The sequence below is a fragment of the Galeopterus variegatus genome, unplaced genomic scaffold, assembly GCF_000696425.1.
Source record: "Galeopterus variegatus unplaced genomic scaffold, G_variegatus-3.0.2 Scaffold701, whole genome shotgun sequence".
NCBI lineage: Eukaryota > Metazoa > Chordata > Mammalia > Dermoptera > Cynocephalidae > Galeopterus > Galeopterus variegatus.
In genome coordinates this window covers 307,249-319,062 of record NW_007726812.1, presented here as the reverse complement: position 1 = coordinate 319,062, position 11,814 = coordinate 307,249, and the positions used below count along the sequence as shown (strand labels likewise).

The 11,814-nt window shown below is 56.2% G+C and overlaps 1 protein-coding gene across 1 annotated transcript in view; it reads left to right on the top strand.

Annotated features, from left to right (window-relative positions):
• Window positions 1-11,814, top strand: part of RNF123 (ring finger protein 123) — a 27,543-nt gene that overhangs the window by 4,041 nt on the left and 11,688 nt on the right. The window contains exons 5-25 of the mRNA XM_008571556.1: window positions 649-703; window positions 816-901; window positions 1,174-1,260; window positions 1,472-1,539; window positions 1,699-1,824; window positions 2,209-2,323; window positions 2,413-2,517; window positions 2,885-3,010; window positions 3,129-3,221; window positions 3,296-3,369; window positions 4,152-4,269; window positions 4,474-4,573; window positions 4,749-4,810; window positions 5,001-5,072; window positions 5,300-5,420; window positions 6,077-6,178; window positions 7,427-7,533; window positions 7,779-7,977; window positions 8,334-8,479; window positions 8,778-8,861; window positions 9,629-9,736. Of these exons, the coding sequence (XP_008569778.1) occupies window positions 649-703; window positions 816-901; window positions 1,174-1,260; window positions 1,472-1,539; window positions 1,699-1,824; window positions 2,209-2,323; window positions 2,413-2,517; window positions 2,885-3,010; window positions 3,129-3,221; window positions 3,296-3,369; window positions 4,152-4,269; window positions 4,474-4,573; window positions 4,749-4,810; window positions 5,001-5,072; window positions 5,300-5,420; window positions 6,077-6,178; window positions 7,427-7,533; window positions 7,779-7,977; window positions 8,334-8,479; window positions 8,778-8,861; window positions 9,629-9,736 (2,154 nt within the window). The remainder of the gene's footprint in view (window positions 1-648; window positions 704-815; window positions 902-1,173; window positions 1,261-1,471; window positions 1,540-1,698; window positions 1,825-2,208; window positions 2,324-2,412; window positions 2,518-2,884; window positions 3,011-3,128; window positions 3,222-3,295; window positions 3,370-4,151; window positions 4,270-4,473; window positions 4,574-4,748; window positions 4,811-5,000; window positions 5,073-5,299; window positions 5,421-6,076; window positions 6,179-7,426; window positions 7,534-7,778; window positions 7,978-8,333; window positions 8,480-8,777; window positions 8,862-9,628; window positions 9,737-11,814) is intronic.

Below are 11,814 nucleotides of genomic sequence, written 5' to 3'. Positions count from 1 at the left end.
CCATACAGGTGGCTTTGAGGGGCTTCTCCTGGTGGATGATGACCTCCTGGGGGTGAGTGAGAGTGAGGTGTGGAGCCCCAGGTCCAGCCCCTTCTGACACAGTACCACGTTCCTCCTGGTGTGGCCCTAGTCTCTCTACTCATCTTGATGGGGCTGCAGCCATAAACAACCATACAGGTGGCTTTGAGGGGCTTCTCCTGGTGGATGATGACCTCCTGGGGGTGAGTGAGGGTGAGGTGTGGAGCCCCAGGTCCAGCCCCTTCTGACACAGTCCCACGTTCCTCCTGGTGTGGCCCTAGTCTCTCTACTCATCTTGATGGGGCTGCAGCCATAAACGCATTCTGACATGGCCTCAGACCATTATGTCCTCAGCCCCAACTCTCCTGACATAGCCTTGAAACCCTCTTAATATAGCCCCGGCCCCAAGCCCTTCCCAGCACAACCCTAAGCTCCTCCCATCATGCCCCTGGCCCAGAATTCCTCCTGACACTGGCCTAGCCCCTCCCACCATGTTTAGGCACAGTGCAGCATTGGCCATGACAGGCAAGTACTGCCAGGCAGGACTAGCTCAGTTGGGGATGGGGTCTTTCTCCCTTAGAGAGGCACTTTGTGTGCCTGGGAGGAAGCTCACCACCCCTCTTCATCCAGGTGATTGGACACAGCAACTTTGGCACTATCCGCTCTACCACATGCGTGTACAAGGGTGAGACCTTACTACACTATGGCCCAGGGAGTTGGGAGGAAGATCGCAGGCCCAGACCTGCAGCAAGAGGCAGTCTTTGTCCACCTGATGGGCCTAACTCAGCTCTTTCCAGGGAAATGGGTCTACGAGGTGCTCATTTCCTCCCAGGGGCTCATGCAGATTGGCTGGTGCACCATCAACTGTCGCTTCAATCAGGAGGTACATGCAGGGAAGGGGACCCCTCCCATGGAGACCTTCTCCTGCCATAGGCCTCATCATGGCTCTGACAGCCCTTCAGACCTGCTCAGGACCCTAACCTGGACTCTGGAGAAGGAATGTGTCCTACCCCAGCCCAGAAAACACCCTTCATTCCTTCCCCCAGAGCATCATCCCCCTTCTCTAGAGCCATGTGGGTCCAAGGTTGGTGACTGGTGGGCTCTGGCCCTGCCCTTGCCTGCCTCTCCCCAACCTCACAGGCAGTTCCTCCCTAGGAGGGGGTTGGAGATACACACAACTCCTATGCCTATGATGGCAACCGGGTGCGCAAATGGAATGTGACCACGACGAATTATGGCAAGGTGAGGGCCAAGCCCTTTGACCATCACCTGCCCCATGACCATCCCCGCTACCTATTTACAGCCTCTGGGCAGCCATGAGGGACTGTAGGGCTCCAGGGAAGGGATAAGGAGTGGCCAGTTTCCCCCAGGTGGTCCTGGAAATGCAGCTGGGGGTGCAGAGAAGGCAGGCTGCTGTTTGTCTGTGCCTCTGTAAGGCCTCCTTTCCTGGCAGGCATGGGCGGCAGGGGACATCGTGAGCTGCCTGATCGATCTGGATGATGGTACTCTGTCCTTCTGCCTGTGAGTCTCTCACCTCTATACACAGGCCAGGCCTCTAGGGCCTCCCTGTACTGCCCTTAGTTTCCTGGTCCCTTTAATAGGGCCAGGCCAAGTTTGGTAGCCTGAGGGTGGGCAGCCACATCCATCTTAACACTAGCTCACAGACCCTTTCTCCTGCAGGAATGGTGTGTCACTGGGCACGGCCTTTGAGAACCTATCCAGGGGCCTGGGCATGGCCTACTTCCCAGCCATCAGCCTCTCTTTCAAGGAATCTGTGGCTTTCAACTTTGGCAGCCGTCCTCTACGATATCATTTTGGGAAGGTGGCTATGGGCTATTTAGAAGCTCTTGGGGAAGCTGGTATAAGGGGCTCCCTACCCCAGAAGTGCTGTGGGCTGGTGGCAGGCCCTGGCTGCCAGAAGAAGCGATTAGTGTGCAGCTTAGGTGGGTACAAAGGATAGCGATCCTTGCAGCAACCTTGTTAGGCGGGTGCCATTATTGTCTCCATTGAACAGGTAAAGAAGAAGTGACAAGCAAAACTTCACTCCACAGAGAGTAAGTGGGACAGTTATGCAAACCAGGCGACACAGCCCTGCACTAGAGCTCAAGTCTCTTCTCTGGGGTCTCAGTGGGGAGGAAGTGGGTGTCTCTGAGCCACAGATCAGGTGTTGCTTGCTTAACTCTGTGGCACCTACCCAGTGACGGGCTACCGGCCCCTGCAGGACCCACCATGCGCTGACCTGGTGCAGGCACAAAGGTTGCTGGGCTGCTTCAGGGCAGTGCTCAGCGTGGAGCTGGACCCCGTGGTGAGCCAGGGTCTGGGCTGGGTGAGCTGGGGGCTTTCCACAGCCCTCTGCCCCTCACAATCCTCGTTCTTCACCCAATCCCCCAACAGGAAGGGCGGCTGGTAGAGAAGGAGAGCTCCAAGTGGCAGTTGCAGGGCCAGCCCACTGTCCTCCTCACGCTGGCCCACATCTTCCACCATTTCGCACCTCTCCTGGTGAGGGGACAGTAGCAAGGGGAAGAGGCAGGCTGTGCTGGGGGCTGGGATGCTGGGATCCTCCTGAGGGGAGGGGATACTTCTAGCTGAGGGATTCAGGGGATGTCCTAGAAAGACAATTGGAGGGTAATGGCATCACAGGCCAAGGAAACTGTACATGCGAAGTCCAAAAGGGGCTGTGGGGCAGTGGCCCTTCTTGTCCCTCAATTAGACCCCAGAAGAGTTCATCTCTGTGTTGGGGTTACTCAAAGGGCCCAAGGCTCTGTGCCTGAGGCCCAGGCCTTCAGCACAGCCTTGGCCATGTGCCAGGGTAGGGGTGCCCTGAGCGGAGCAGTGGAAGGCTTACCAGTGCCTGCCCTTGGTGCAGCGCAAGGTGTACCTGGTGGAGGCCGTGCTCATGAGCTTCCTGCTGGGCATCGTGGAGAAGGACACACCTGCACAGGCACAGTCTGTGGTTCACCAGGTCCTGGACCTCTTGTGGCTCTTCATGGAGGTGAGGCTCCTGACCTCCGGCCTCAGGCCTGGCTGTCAAGCTCCACTGGGGTCGGGGAGATACGGGGAGGGTCTTAGAAAAGGCCTCCAAAATGGCTTTCCTGGCATCTCTCTCCCAGGACTATGAGATACAAGATTGCCTGAAGCAGTTGATGATGTCTCTGCTGCGGCTGTACCGGTTCTCGCCCATCGTCCCAGACCTGGGCCTGCAGGTGGGAACGTCTGCCCCTGCCCTACACCCCCTCGGCCTCCCCGCCCACTCTGAGCGCCCCCTGTCCACACACAGATCCACTACCTGCGGCTCACTATCGCCATCCTGAGGCATGAGAAGTCCCGCAAGTTTCTGCTTAGCAACGTCCTGTATCCTCCCCTTGCTGCCAGGCAGGCCAGACATATGGCACCCTATGGGGTCAGCAGAAGCCAGGGAAGGCAGTGTCCATCTGGTCAGGAGTCCCCAGGGAGGCACAGGAGGACCAGAGCTGCCCAATATGTGTGTCTCTGTCCCAGGGCCCAGCCCTCCCAGCACTTTCTCTATAGAGCAGGGAAGGTAGAGCTAAGGACTCTACTTTCTACCAGGGGATTCCAGATGACTGAAGACTCTTGGGCTGCATGGAGGTGTGGGAAGGGTTACCAGGGCCTGCCCTCTTCAGCCAAAGCCCTGCTCTTTTGTTTGTATTTCACAGAGGGAGTTCCTGCAAGGTCTTTTTTAAGGAGGCAATTCTTCCTGTGTCCCAAAAGTGTTAAGAATTGCATGAGTAAGGGGGAGATCCTAGCTTTGGGCCCCTAGCTGGGAAGCCTGAGTTTGTAGCCATCTTCTCGGTCTGGGGTCTTTCAGCCTCTAGGAGTTGGAAACAAAGCTGGGAGACACAGGGGCCTGGGAAGAGGCCACCAGGCCCTCTCTCCAGCTAGTCCCACAGTCATCAGTTCCTGTGACAAACCTTTCCCATGCACCTGCTGGGTATGGGGCTTGGTGGGCTTGACAGCCATAGTTCTTTCCCAAGCTTCACGGTCTGGGGAGAGAGGCACATAGCAGCAATGGCACCGTTGGTGATGGGCACATGTTGGGTGGGCTTCCAAGGGAGGACTCATGATGGTGTACAGGGTGCCCTTTGGTGAGCAGAGCTTTACTTGACGACCACCAGCTTTGATGTGCTCCGGTCTGTTGTCTTCTTTTACATCAAGAGCCCCCTGCGCGTGGAGGAGGCTGGCCTGCAAGAGCTCATTCCCACCACCTGGTGGCCCCACTGCTCCAGCAGGGAGGTTGGTGGACACTGAGTGGAGTGGCAATGGTCACAGTGAGGGCTGTCCTAGGGTATCTGAGCCACCTGGCTCTTAGCACATAAGGCCTCTTCCGCAGCTTTGGTCCTGGAGTCCTGGGGGTGGGGGTAGGGGTCTTCCATCTGAAGTAGGCCTGGGTAAGTCCTGGGCGAAGTCTGCTGTCTTTCATCCCCCTGCCCTGCATAGGGCAAAGAGAGGAAGGAGGTAAAGGAGGAGACTGCTGAGGAGCGGCTACGGCGGCGTGCCTATGAACGGGGCTGCCACAGGCTCAAGAAGCACATTGAAGGTCAGCCCCTGCCTCGGGTACTGGATAGGGGGTGGGAGATTTGGGTGTGTATGTACTTGGGGGGTGCTTGGTAGTAACCATGCCTAGGTTGGGCTTGAGGAGCCCTGGTGGAGCCCTAACCCAAACCTGCCACCCCCTGGGAGCCTGAGGGCCATGTTCCCTACCCCACCCGTAGTGGTGGAAGAACTGCAGGTCCAGATCCTGAAGCTGCTATTGGACAATAAAGATGACAATGGGGTGAGTGACTCCCAGACACCTGTGTGGGTCCCAGGTGGGGAGGGGTGCTGTATTGGGCCCCAAGACCTAGAGAGCAGGGGCTGAGTCAGATTCCCATGGTGAGGCCCAGGGCAAAGTATAGCATTGAGCTCATCTAGTCTGGCCCAGCATTCTCAGCTCATCACAGCCTTGTTTTTTTCTTCCCTTGAAGGGTGAAGCTTCTAGGTACATCTTCCTAACTAAGTTCCGAAAGTTTCTACAAGAAAACGCCAGTGGCCGGGGGGTAGGTGTCTTTCAGAGCATCCCACTGTGGACCCTGGCTGTGTTGCAGGGGCTGCGCCCTGGGCTTCCAGCGCCTCTCATCCTGCCTCCTCCCTGCCCAGCCCTACTCCTTTGTCTGCTGCCTTCCCTCCCCCCTCAACTCAGTCCTGGGGCATGCATGGCCTTGGATGAGAAATTGGCTGGGCTCTGGGCCGGCACCAATGCATGTCTTATGCCCTGTGCTTATAGAACATGCCCATGCTCTGCCCCCCTGAGTACATGGTCTGCTTCTTGCACCGGCTGATCTCTGCCCTGCGTTACTATTGGGATGAATACAAGGCTTCCAACCCTCGTGCTTCCTTCAGTGAAGGTGAGTGGCACCGGGGCCCTAGGTCAGCGAGGCTGGACAGAGGCAGGCATAGGGCAGCCCCTATTGCTAGTGTGGACTGCTGAACTCAGGCTGGGGGAGCTGTCCCCAGCCTCCTGCCCAGTTGAGTCCCACTACAGGCAGCTTCTCCACTGGGGCAGCAGGAGCCCTGCACTCTGGAGCTGTCGAGCCCATGTTTGCTGATTGTCCCTACAGGCTCCTTCCTATCATGAACTCTTTTTCTCAGTCCTAGCCCACCCAGCTCTCTGTGCAGTCCTTTGCAGGACTGCCTTGGGTGGATGCCGGGGGTTCCTGTGTTTATTTGGGACATAGTCCCCAAGAGTCAGTGGGAGACTTACCTGCCCTAGATTGGGGGATATCCCATAAGGCTGGGCCTGGGTTCTCTTCTCCCCTAAGTGACTAGCTGACAAGAATGCCCTCTTTGTCCCAAATTGTACAGTTGCTGGCATTGACCTGAAATAGCAGGGGGTGGGGGAAGTAGGGGAGGCCTGGGCTCTCGTCCCACTCTCTGCCTGGGTAGGTGGGTGGCCAAGGCCAGAAGTCCCTGGCAATGCCAGGCCAGAGTACAGGGGAGGGATCTGGAGGGGTCCTCCTGCTGGGCCCTAACTACTAGGCCCAGCCTCCCTAACTCCTCGCAGAGGCCTACATCCCGCCCCAGATCTTCTATAATGGCAAGGTGGACTACTTCGACCTGCAGCGCCTTGGAGGCCTCCTCTCGCACCTTCGGAAGACCCTCAAAGGTGCGTGCAGGCCTGTGGGCAGTGAGCGGGTCTGGGCTTGGTAGGGGCAGTCTCTGAGCCTGCTCTGCTGTGGGTGCTGAGCTATCCTGTGCCCACCAGAGGGTGCCCGAGTCTCAGGCAGGGAGGTGCTCTGCCAGCTCTGACTCTGGTCTTGGGTCCAGCTATCCCATCCCTAGAGCACCCACCCCAGGGGCTGGCTGGGAGGCAGGTGTGCTGACAGGATCTTGGTGAGGTAGGAGGGCAGGGGCATGCAGGTGCTGCCTTAGTCATCTTCAGAGATGAGCAGCACAAATTGCTCCAGTGCAAAGGGCCAAGGGCACAATGTGAGCAAGGGCAGGGATACCAAAAACAGCAGAATGTGGCCTGGAGATGGAAGGCAGTTGGTACGTTGGGGAGTGAAATGTGCAGTAGGGAGCAGTGGGAAATGAGGCCAAGGGATCTCAAGAGCAGAATCTGATGGGTTTGCAAGCCAGGAATCAGGTATAGACTTATTCCAGGGAAGGACTTGAGGTGGGGGAGTGAGGTCAGGGGTCTGTGTTGTAAGAAGCTCCCTCTGACTGCTGTGGTGTGGAGAAAAGAGAGGAGGGTCTGGAAAAGTCCAGGCAACAGAGGGCACAGCCTGTGCCAGGGAGGAAGGGGGAGGCACAGTGAAGTGGAGGAGGAGAGGATGACCCCAGGCTTCCTGCCAGAGGTTGTGTGGATGGGGGCCATCAGAGAGAGGGGCTGCAGGAAGAGGCTGAGATGACACATGCTTGGACACAGCATGTTTGAGGTACCCGGGGACACAGCCAGGAGCAAGGCCTGGGCTGGAGGCAGAAATAGTATGGCAGCTGTCAACACAGAAGTGGGGACGAGCTGGGATGAGGGTTGGCTCCCCAGGGGAGTGTGCAAAGTGAGGCAAGCAGAAGCCTAGGCAGCACTGGGATATCCTTTTGTTTATGCAACAGTAAGAGGGTAGGGGAGGCCCTGGAGGGCATGTCCTCACGGGAAACAAAGACAGGGACTGACAAGAGGGGTTGGATAGGGAATGCCTCCTACTGTGGAGTTGCTGCTAGACAAGCGGCCCTTGGGATGCAGAGTGAAGGCTGGGTTGGAGTAAGGAGAGGGGTGAGGAGCAGGCACTGTTGTCCTTGGGGCCCTGCAAGTCCTCTTGCCTAGCCTGCTAGTGCTCTCTTGCTGTCCTGGGCAGTTCCAGCTGTGGCCCTCACCCTGCCACTGGCCTCAGAGCCCTCCTGCTGTTCCTCTCAGATGACCTTGCTTCCAAAGCCAACATTGTGATTGACCCACTGGAGCTCCAGGCGGCCACCATGGATGACTTGGACGAGGATGAGGAGCCAGCCCCGACCGCAGCCCAGGTGCCACAGTAGGGACAGGCGGGGGGTTCATGTTGGCTTTTCCTTTATCATCTGGGCAGGGGTGTCACATAGGGCCATCCCTCTCTCTATGCAGGCAAGGGGCTTCTTACCAGGCAGGTTCCCTTGCTGTGGGTGGAGGCATGAACTCTCCCTTCCCATCCCCCAGCCCCATGGATCAAGGGAGCACTAAGCCGGCCCTGGTCCTGGGGAGCTGAGTAGCCTTTGGCCTCCTCTCTCCACCACAGCGCCCCATGCAGGCCCTGGCCATTGGGGGGGCACTGCCCCTCCCCCGGCCTGGCTGGCTCAGTTCTCCAACCCTGGGCCGAGCCAACCGCTTCCTCAGCACAGCAGCCGTGAGCCTCATGACCCCACGGCGGCCTCTGAGCACCTCGGAGAAAGTGAAGGTCCGCACACTGAGCGTGGAGCAGAGGACCCGAGAGGACAGTAGGTGCTGGGCAGGGCCAAACATGGCATTAAAGGACCCTTCTACCAAGTACAACCCCCACCCTGGGCAAAGCCAAAATACACTCCCCTGTTCTCCTGGCCCTATGTCCTGGCAGCATCCCAAGGGTGCAGGAAACACACTCTAAGTGCAGATCAATGCTACAGAAATAGGTGCTGGCACTGCAGGGCCTTGACCTTCACCCTCACTCCTCACATTCTCCTGCAGGTCCCTCCTTAGAAACAGGAAAAAGGAGAGAGGATTCCCTCTCCTGCTGTGAGGCCCATCCAGGCTGCACAGGCTTAGGAGAAAACCGGGATGGTTCCCACCCTCACCCTGCCCTTCCCTTACTCCCCAGTTGAGGGCAGCCACTGGAACGAGGGCCTACTGCTGGGGCGGCCCCCTGAGGAGCCTGAACAGCCCCTCACTGAGAACTCACTGCTGGAAGTCCTGGATGGTGCCATCATGATGTACAATCTCAGTGTCCACCAGCAGCTGGGCAAGGTCTTGCACTGTTGGTCCATGCGTGTTGGCTGGGGGGTATTCAGCCTGTTCGGATGCATGTGTGTGCAGGCACATGTGCACTTGTGCCTGCAGGGGTGCCTGTGCATGACTGTGCGCATGAGCACATGCCACAACAAGACTGGTTTCTGCCACTGCTGCTTAGGCATGACTTGGTTGACTTTTGTGGGAGGGGGACTGCCTGGGGCCTAAGGTTGGGAGCTTGGCTGGGGTCCAGACTGGGTAAAGGAGCCCAGATGAGGTGCCAAGGGTTACCTTGGACATGTGTCCAATGCTGTAGATGGTGGGTGTGTCTGATGATGTCAGCGAGTATGCAATGGCTCTGAGGGACACAGAGGACAAGATCCGCCGGTGCCCCAAGCGGGTAAGGCCTGGACAGGCAGGCGGGTATTGGGAGGGAGGAATGTTGCACAGGGGCAGCTTGCTTACTCGGGGTCCCCAGGGCAGCCCACAAAGGAAATCTGGCTCTGGGGGCTGTCCCAGCAGTTCTCTTTGCCCCCACCCCCACCCTGACCATAGCACGCCAGTGAGAGTGGGGCAGGCAGCAGGGCCTTGTGCAACCTGAACACCATCCACCAGCTGCAGCCTGTGCCAAGTGGGCCCCTCCCCACTGGCCCACTAAGTGCAGACGCGCACCCACTGTCCTCATCAATTATGGATTGACCCTGAGTGCTTTCTCGGCTACGTGCGGAGTCAGCAGGAAGCAGGGCCTTGCTCCCCAACTCCTCCTGGAGCATCTCTGCTGTAGCTGGCCTGGCCTGGGGAGTGGGACCGGGGCCTGGGCTGGGCTTCCCTGGCAGGCTCCCTGTCCCCACCTGTCATCAGAGCCCTGGGCTGGCAGCTGCTGAAGCTGCAGTTCTGGTATTGAATCCTTGGGGAGCTCTGGCCAGGGACTCACAGACCCCCAGCTGGGCCTCATTTCCATGTCCTGAGGGGACCGCCATGGCCCTGTCCTGAGGCTTGCTCAGGGTCACCAGCGAGTCAGTGGCAGAAGAGAGTTTTGAAATGTGGAGCCCATCCCCTTGCCTGCCCCAGGCACTAGTAGGGCCCCTACTAGGCTGCCTTGGGGTGTAGAGGAGAACTGGGCATGGCAGCATGTCCTGATTTTCATCTTTTCCCCTTGGGTGGCAGAGAAAGGACATCCTTGCAGAGTTGACCAAGAGCCAGAAAGTCTTTTCAGAAAAGCTGGACCACCTTAGCCGCCGTCTTGCCTGGGTCCATGCCACTGTCTACTCCCAGGTGAGCGTGTGTGGCCCTGGCTGGTGAATGCCTCCCTCCCCATCCTCGTTGTCTAGCTGCAGGTTGTGCAGGGTTGTGCAGGACCATTGACCCCCCCTGCAGTCTCAGACCTCCCCCGCCTCCACTTCCCTTGTACTTCTCGTGCCCCATGGACTTATGCAGGTGCCATTTCTAGACCTCCAGTGCACACCCAGCTCATAAATCCTTCCTTCGAGAAACAAGGTCTGTTTCTGCCTGCCTCCCCTTCTCCCCTGACCCTCCTCTCAGTTTCTAGACCCTCCCCTTCTCTCCCAGGACATCAGGTGCTCTGAGGCCTCCACCTGAGCCTCACTCCCACGCTCTGCATCTGCTTCTGTCCAGCTCACCTAACACCCTCATGGCCACTGGCTTGTTCGCTACTCATTCACTCATTCGCCTGCTCATTCATTTAAAAACATGTACGTGAAGGCTGGAGTATCCCAAGTGCCATCCTAGGCACTAGGGACACAGTAGTGAACCGGAAAGACAAGTCTCTGCCCTCCCAGGGCACTCGGCCTGGTGAGATATGCAGAGGGACAGACTAATGGTCTTGCTGTAACTGAAGTTTGACCTCCAATCCCCAGACCGTCTGGACTTGTTTCCTCTCCCTACCCCTTCCAATGGGTGCCCTGGGGCTCTCCCCAGGTGCCCATGTCAGGGCATCTGCTATCTCCTTGGGCATGTCCTTCCCCCATAACTGGGTGATCAGAGCCCTTGGTGTCCCCATCTCCACCCTGACATCTCTGCTTGGTGTTTCACCTGGTGGCTTCTCCCTAAAACTCAGACCACCTCCACCTTTCACCTGCTTCTACCTTTCTTGCTGCCACAGATGGCCTTGCCTCCAGTCCCATGAAGATGACCATGTCAGGGGCACTTCCTCCTTCCCACCTCTGGGATTTCATAGCTGCCCACCTCCCTAGGCAACCTTGCCACCCTCTCACACCAACTTCCCAAGACTCTTGCCTTCCCATCTCTCTGCCTTTTTTTAAAATAGTGGTAAAATATATACATGACATAACAGTCTTGGCCATTTTTAAGTGCTAAATATATTCACATTGTTGTACAAACAATCTCCAGAACTCTTTTTTTTTTTTCTTTTCTTTGTTATTTTTGGTGGCTGGCTGGTGTGGAGATCTGAACCCTGACATGGGTATTATTAGCACCACACTCTCCCAAGTGAGCCATCAGCCAGCCCCCTCCAGAACTCTTTTCATCTTACAAAACTGACACTATGTGCCCTTGAGACAATAACTCCCCATCTCCCTCCCCCCAGCCCCTGGCAACCACCTTCTACTTTCTGTCACTATGAGTCTGACTACTCTAGGTACCTCATAGAAGTGGAATCCAAAGCAGGTTACAATATTTGTCTTTTTGTGACTTGCTTATTTATTTGTTTGTTTGTTTGTTTATTTATTTAGGTGGCTAGCTGGTGTGGGGATCTGAACCGATGACCTTGCTATGGCTTATTTCACTTAGCATAATGTCCTCAAGGTTCATCCATGTTGTGGCATGTGTCAGAATTTCCCAAGGTTGAATAATATTCTATTGTATGTATCTACCACATTTTGTTTATCCATTCGTCTGTTGATGGACACTTGGGTTGCTTCTACCTTTTGGCAATTGTGAATACTGCTCTGAACATGGGGCACAAATACTGCATCTAGTCGAGTCGCTGCTTTCAGTTCTTTGGGGTATATACTCAGAAGTGGAATGGCTGGGTCATATGGTAATTTTATTTTTAATTTTTGAGGAACCACCGTACTGTTTTCCACAGTGGCTGTACCATTTTACATTCCAACGAACAGTGCACAGGATTCCGTTTCTCCACATCCTCACCAACACTTGTTATTTTCTACTTTTTTGATAGTAGCCATCCTAATGGGTATGATGTGGTACCTCACTGTGGTTTTGATTTGCATTTCCCTAATGATTAATGATGGTGAACACCGCTTCATGTACTTGTTGTCCTTTTATATATTTCTTTGAAGGAATGTCTATTCAGGTCCTTTGCCCATCTTTGTTTTTTTTTTTTTTTTTTTTTTTTTTTTTTTTTTTTTTTT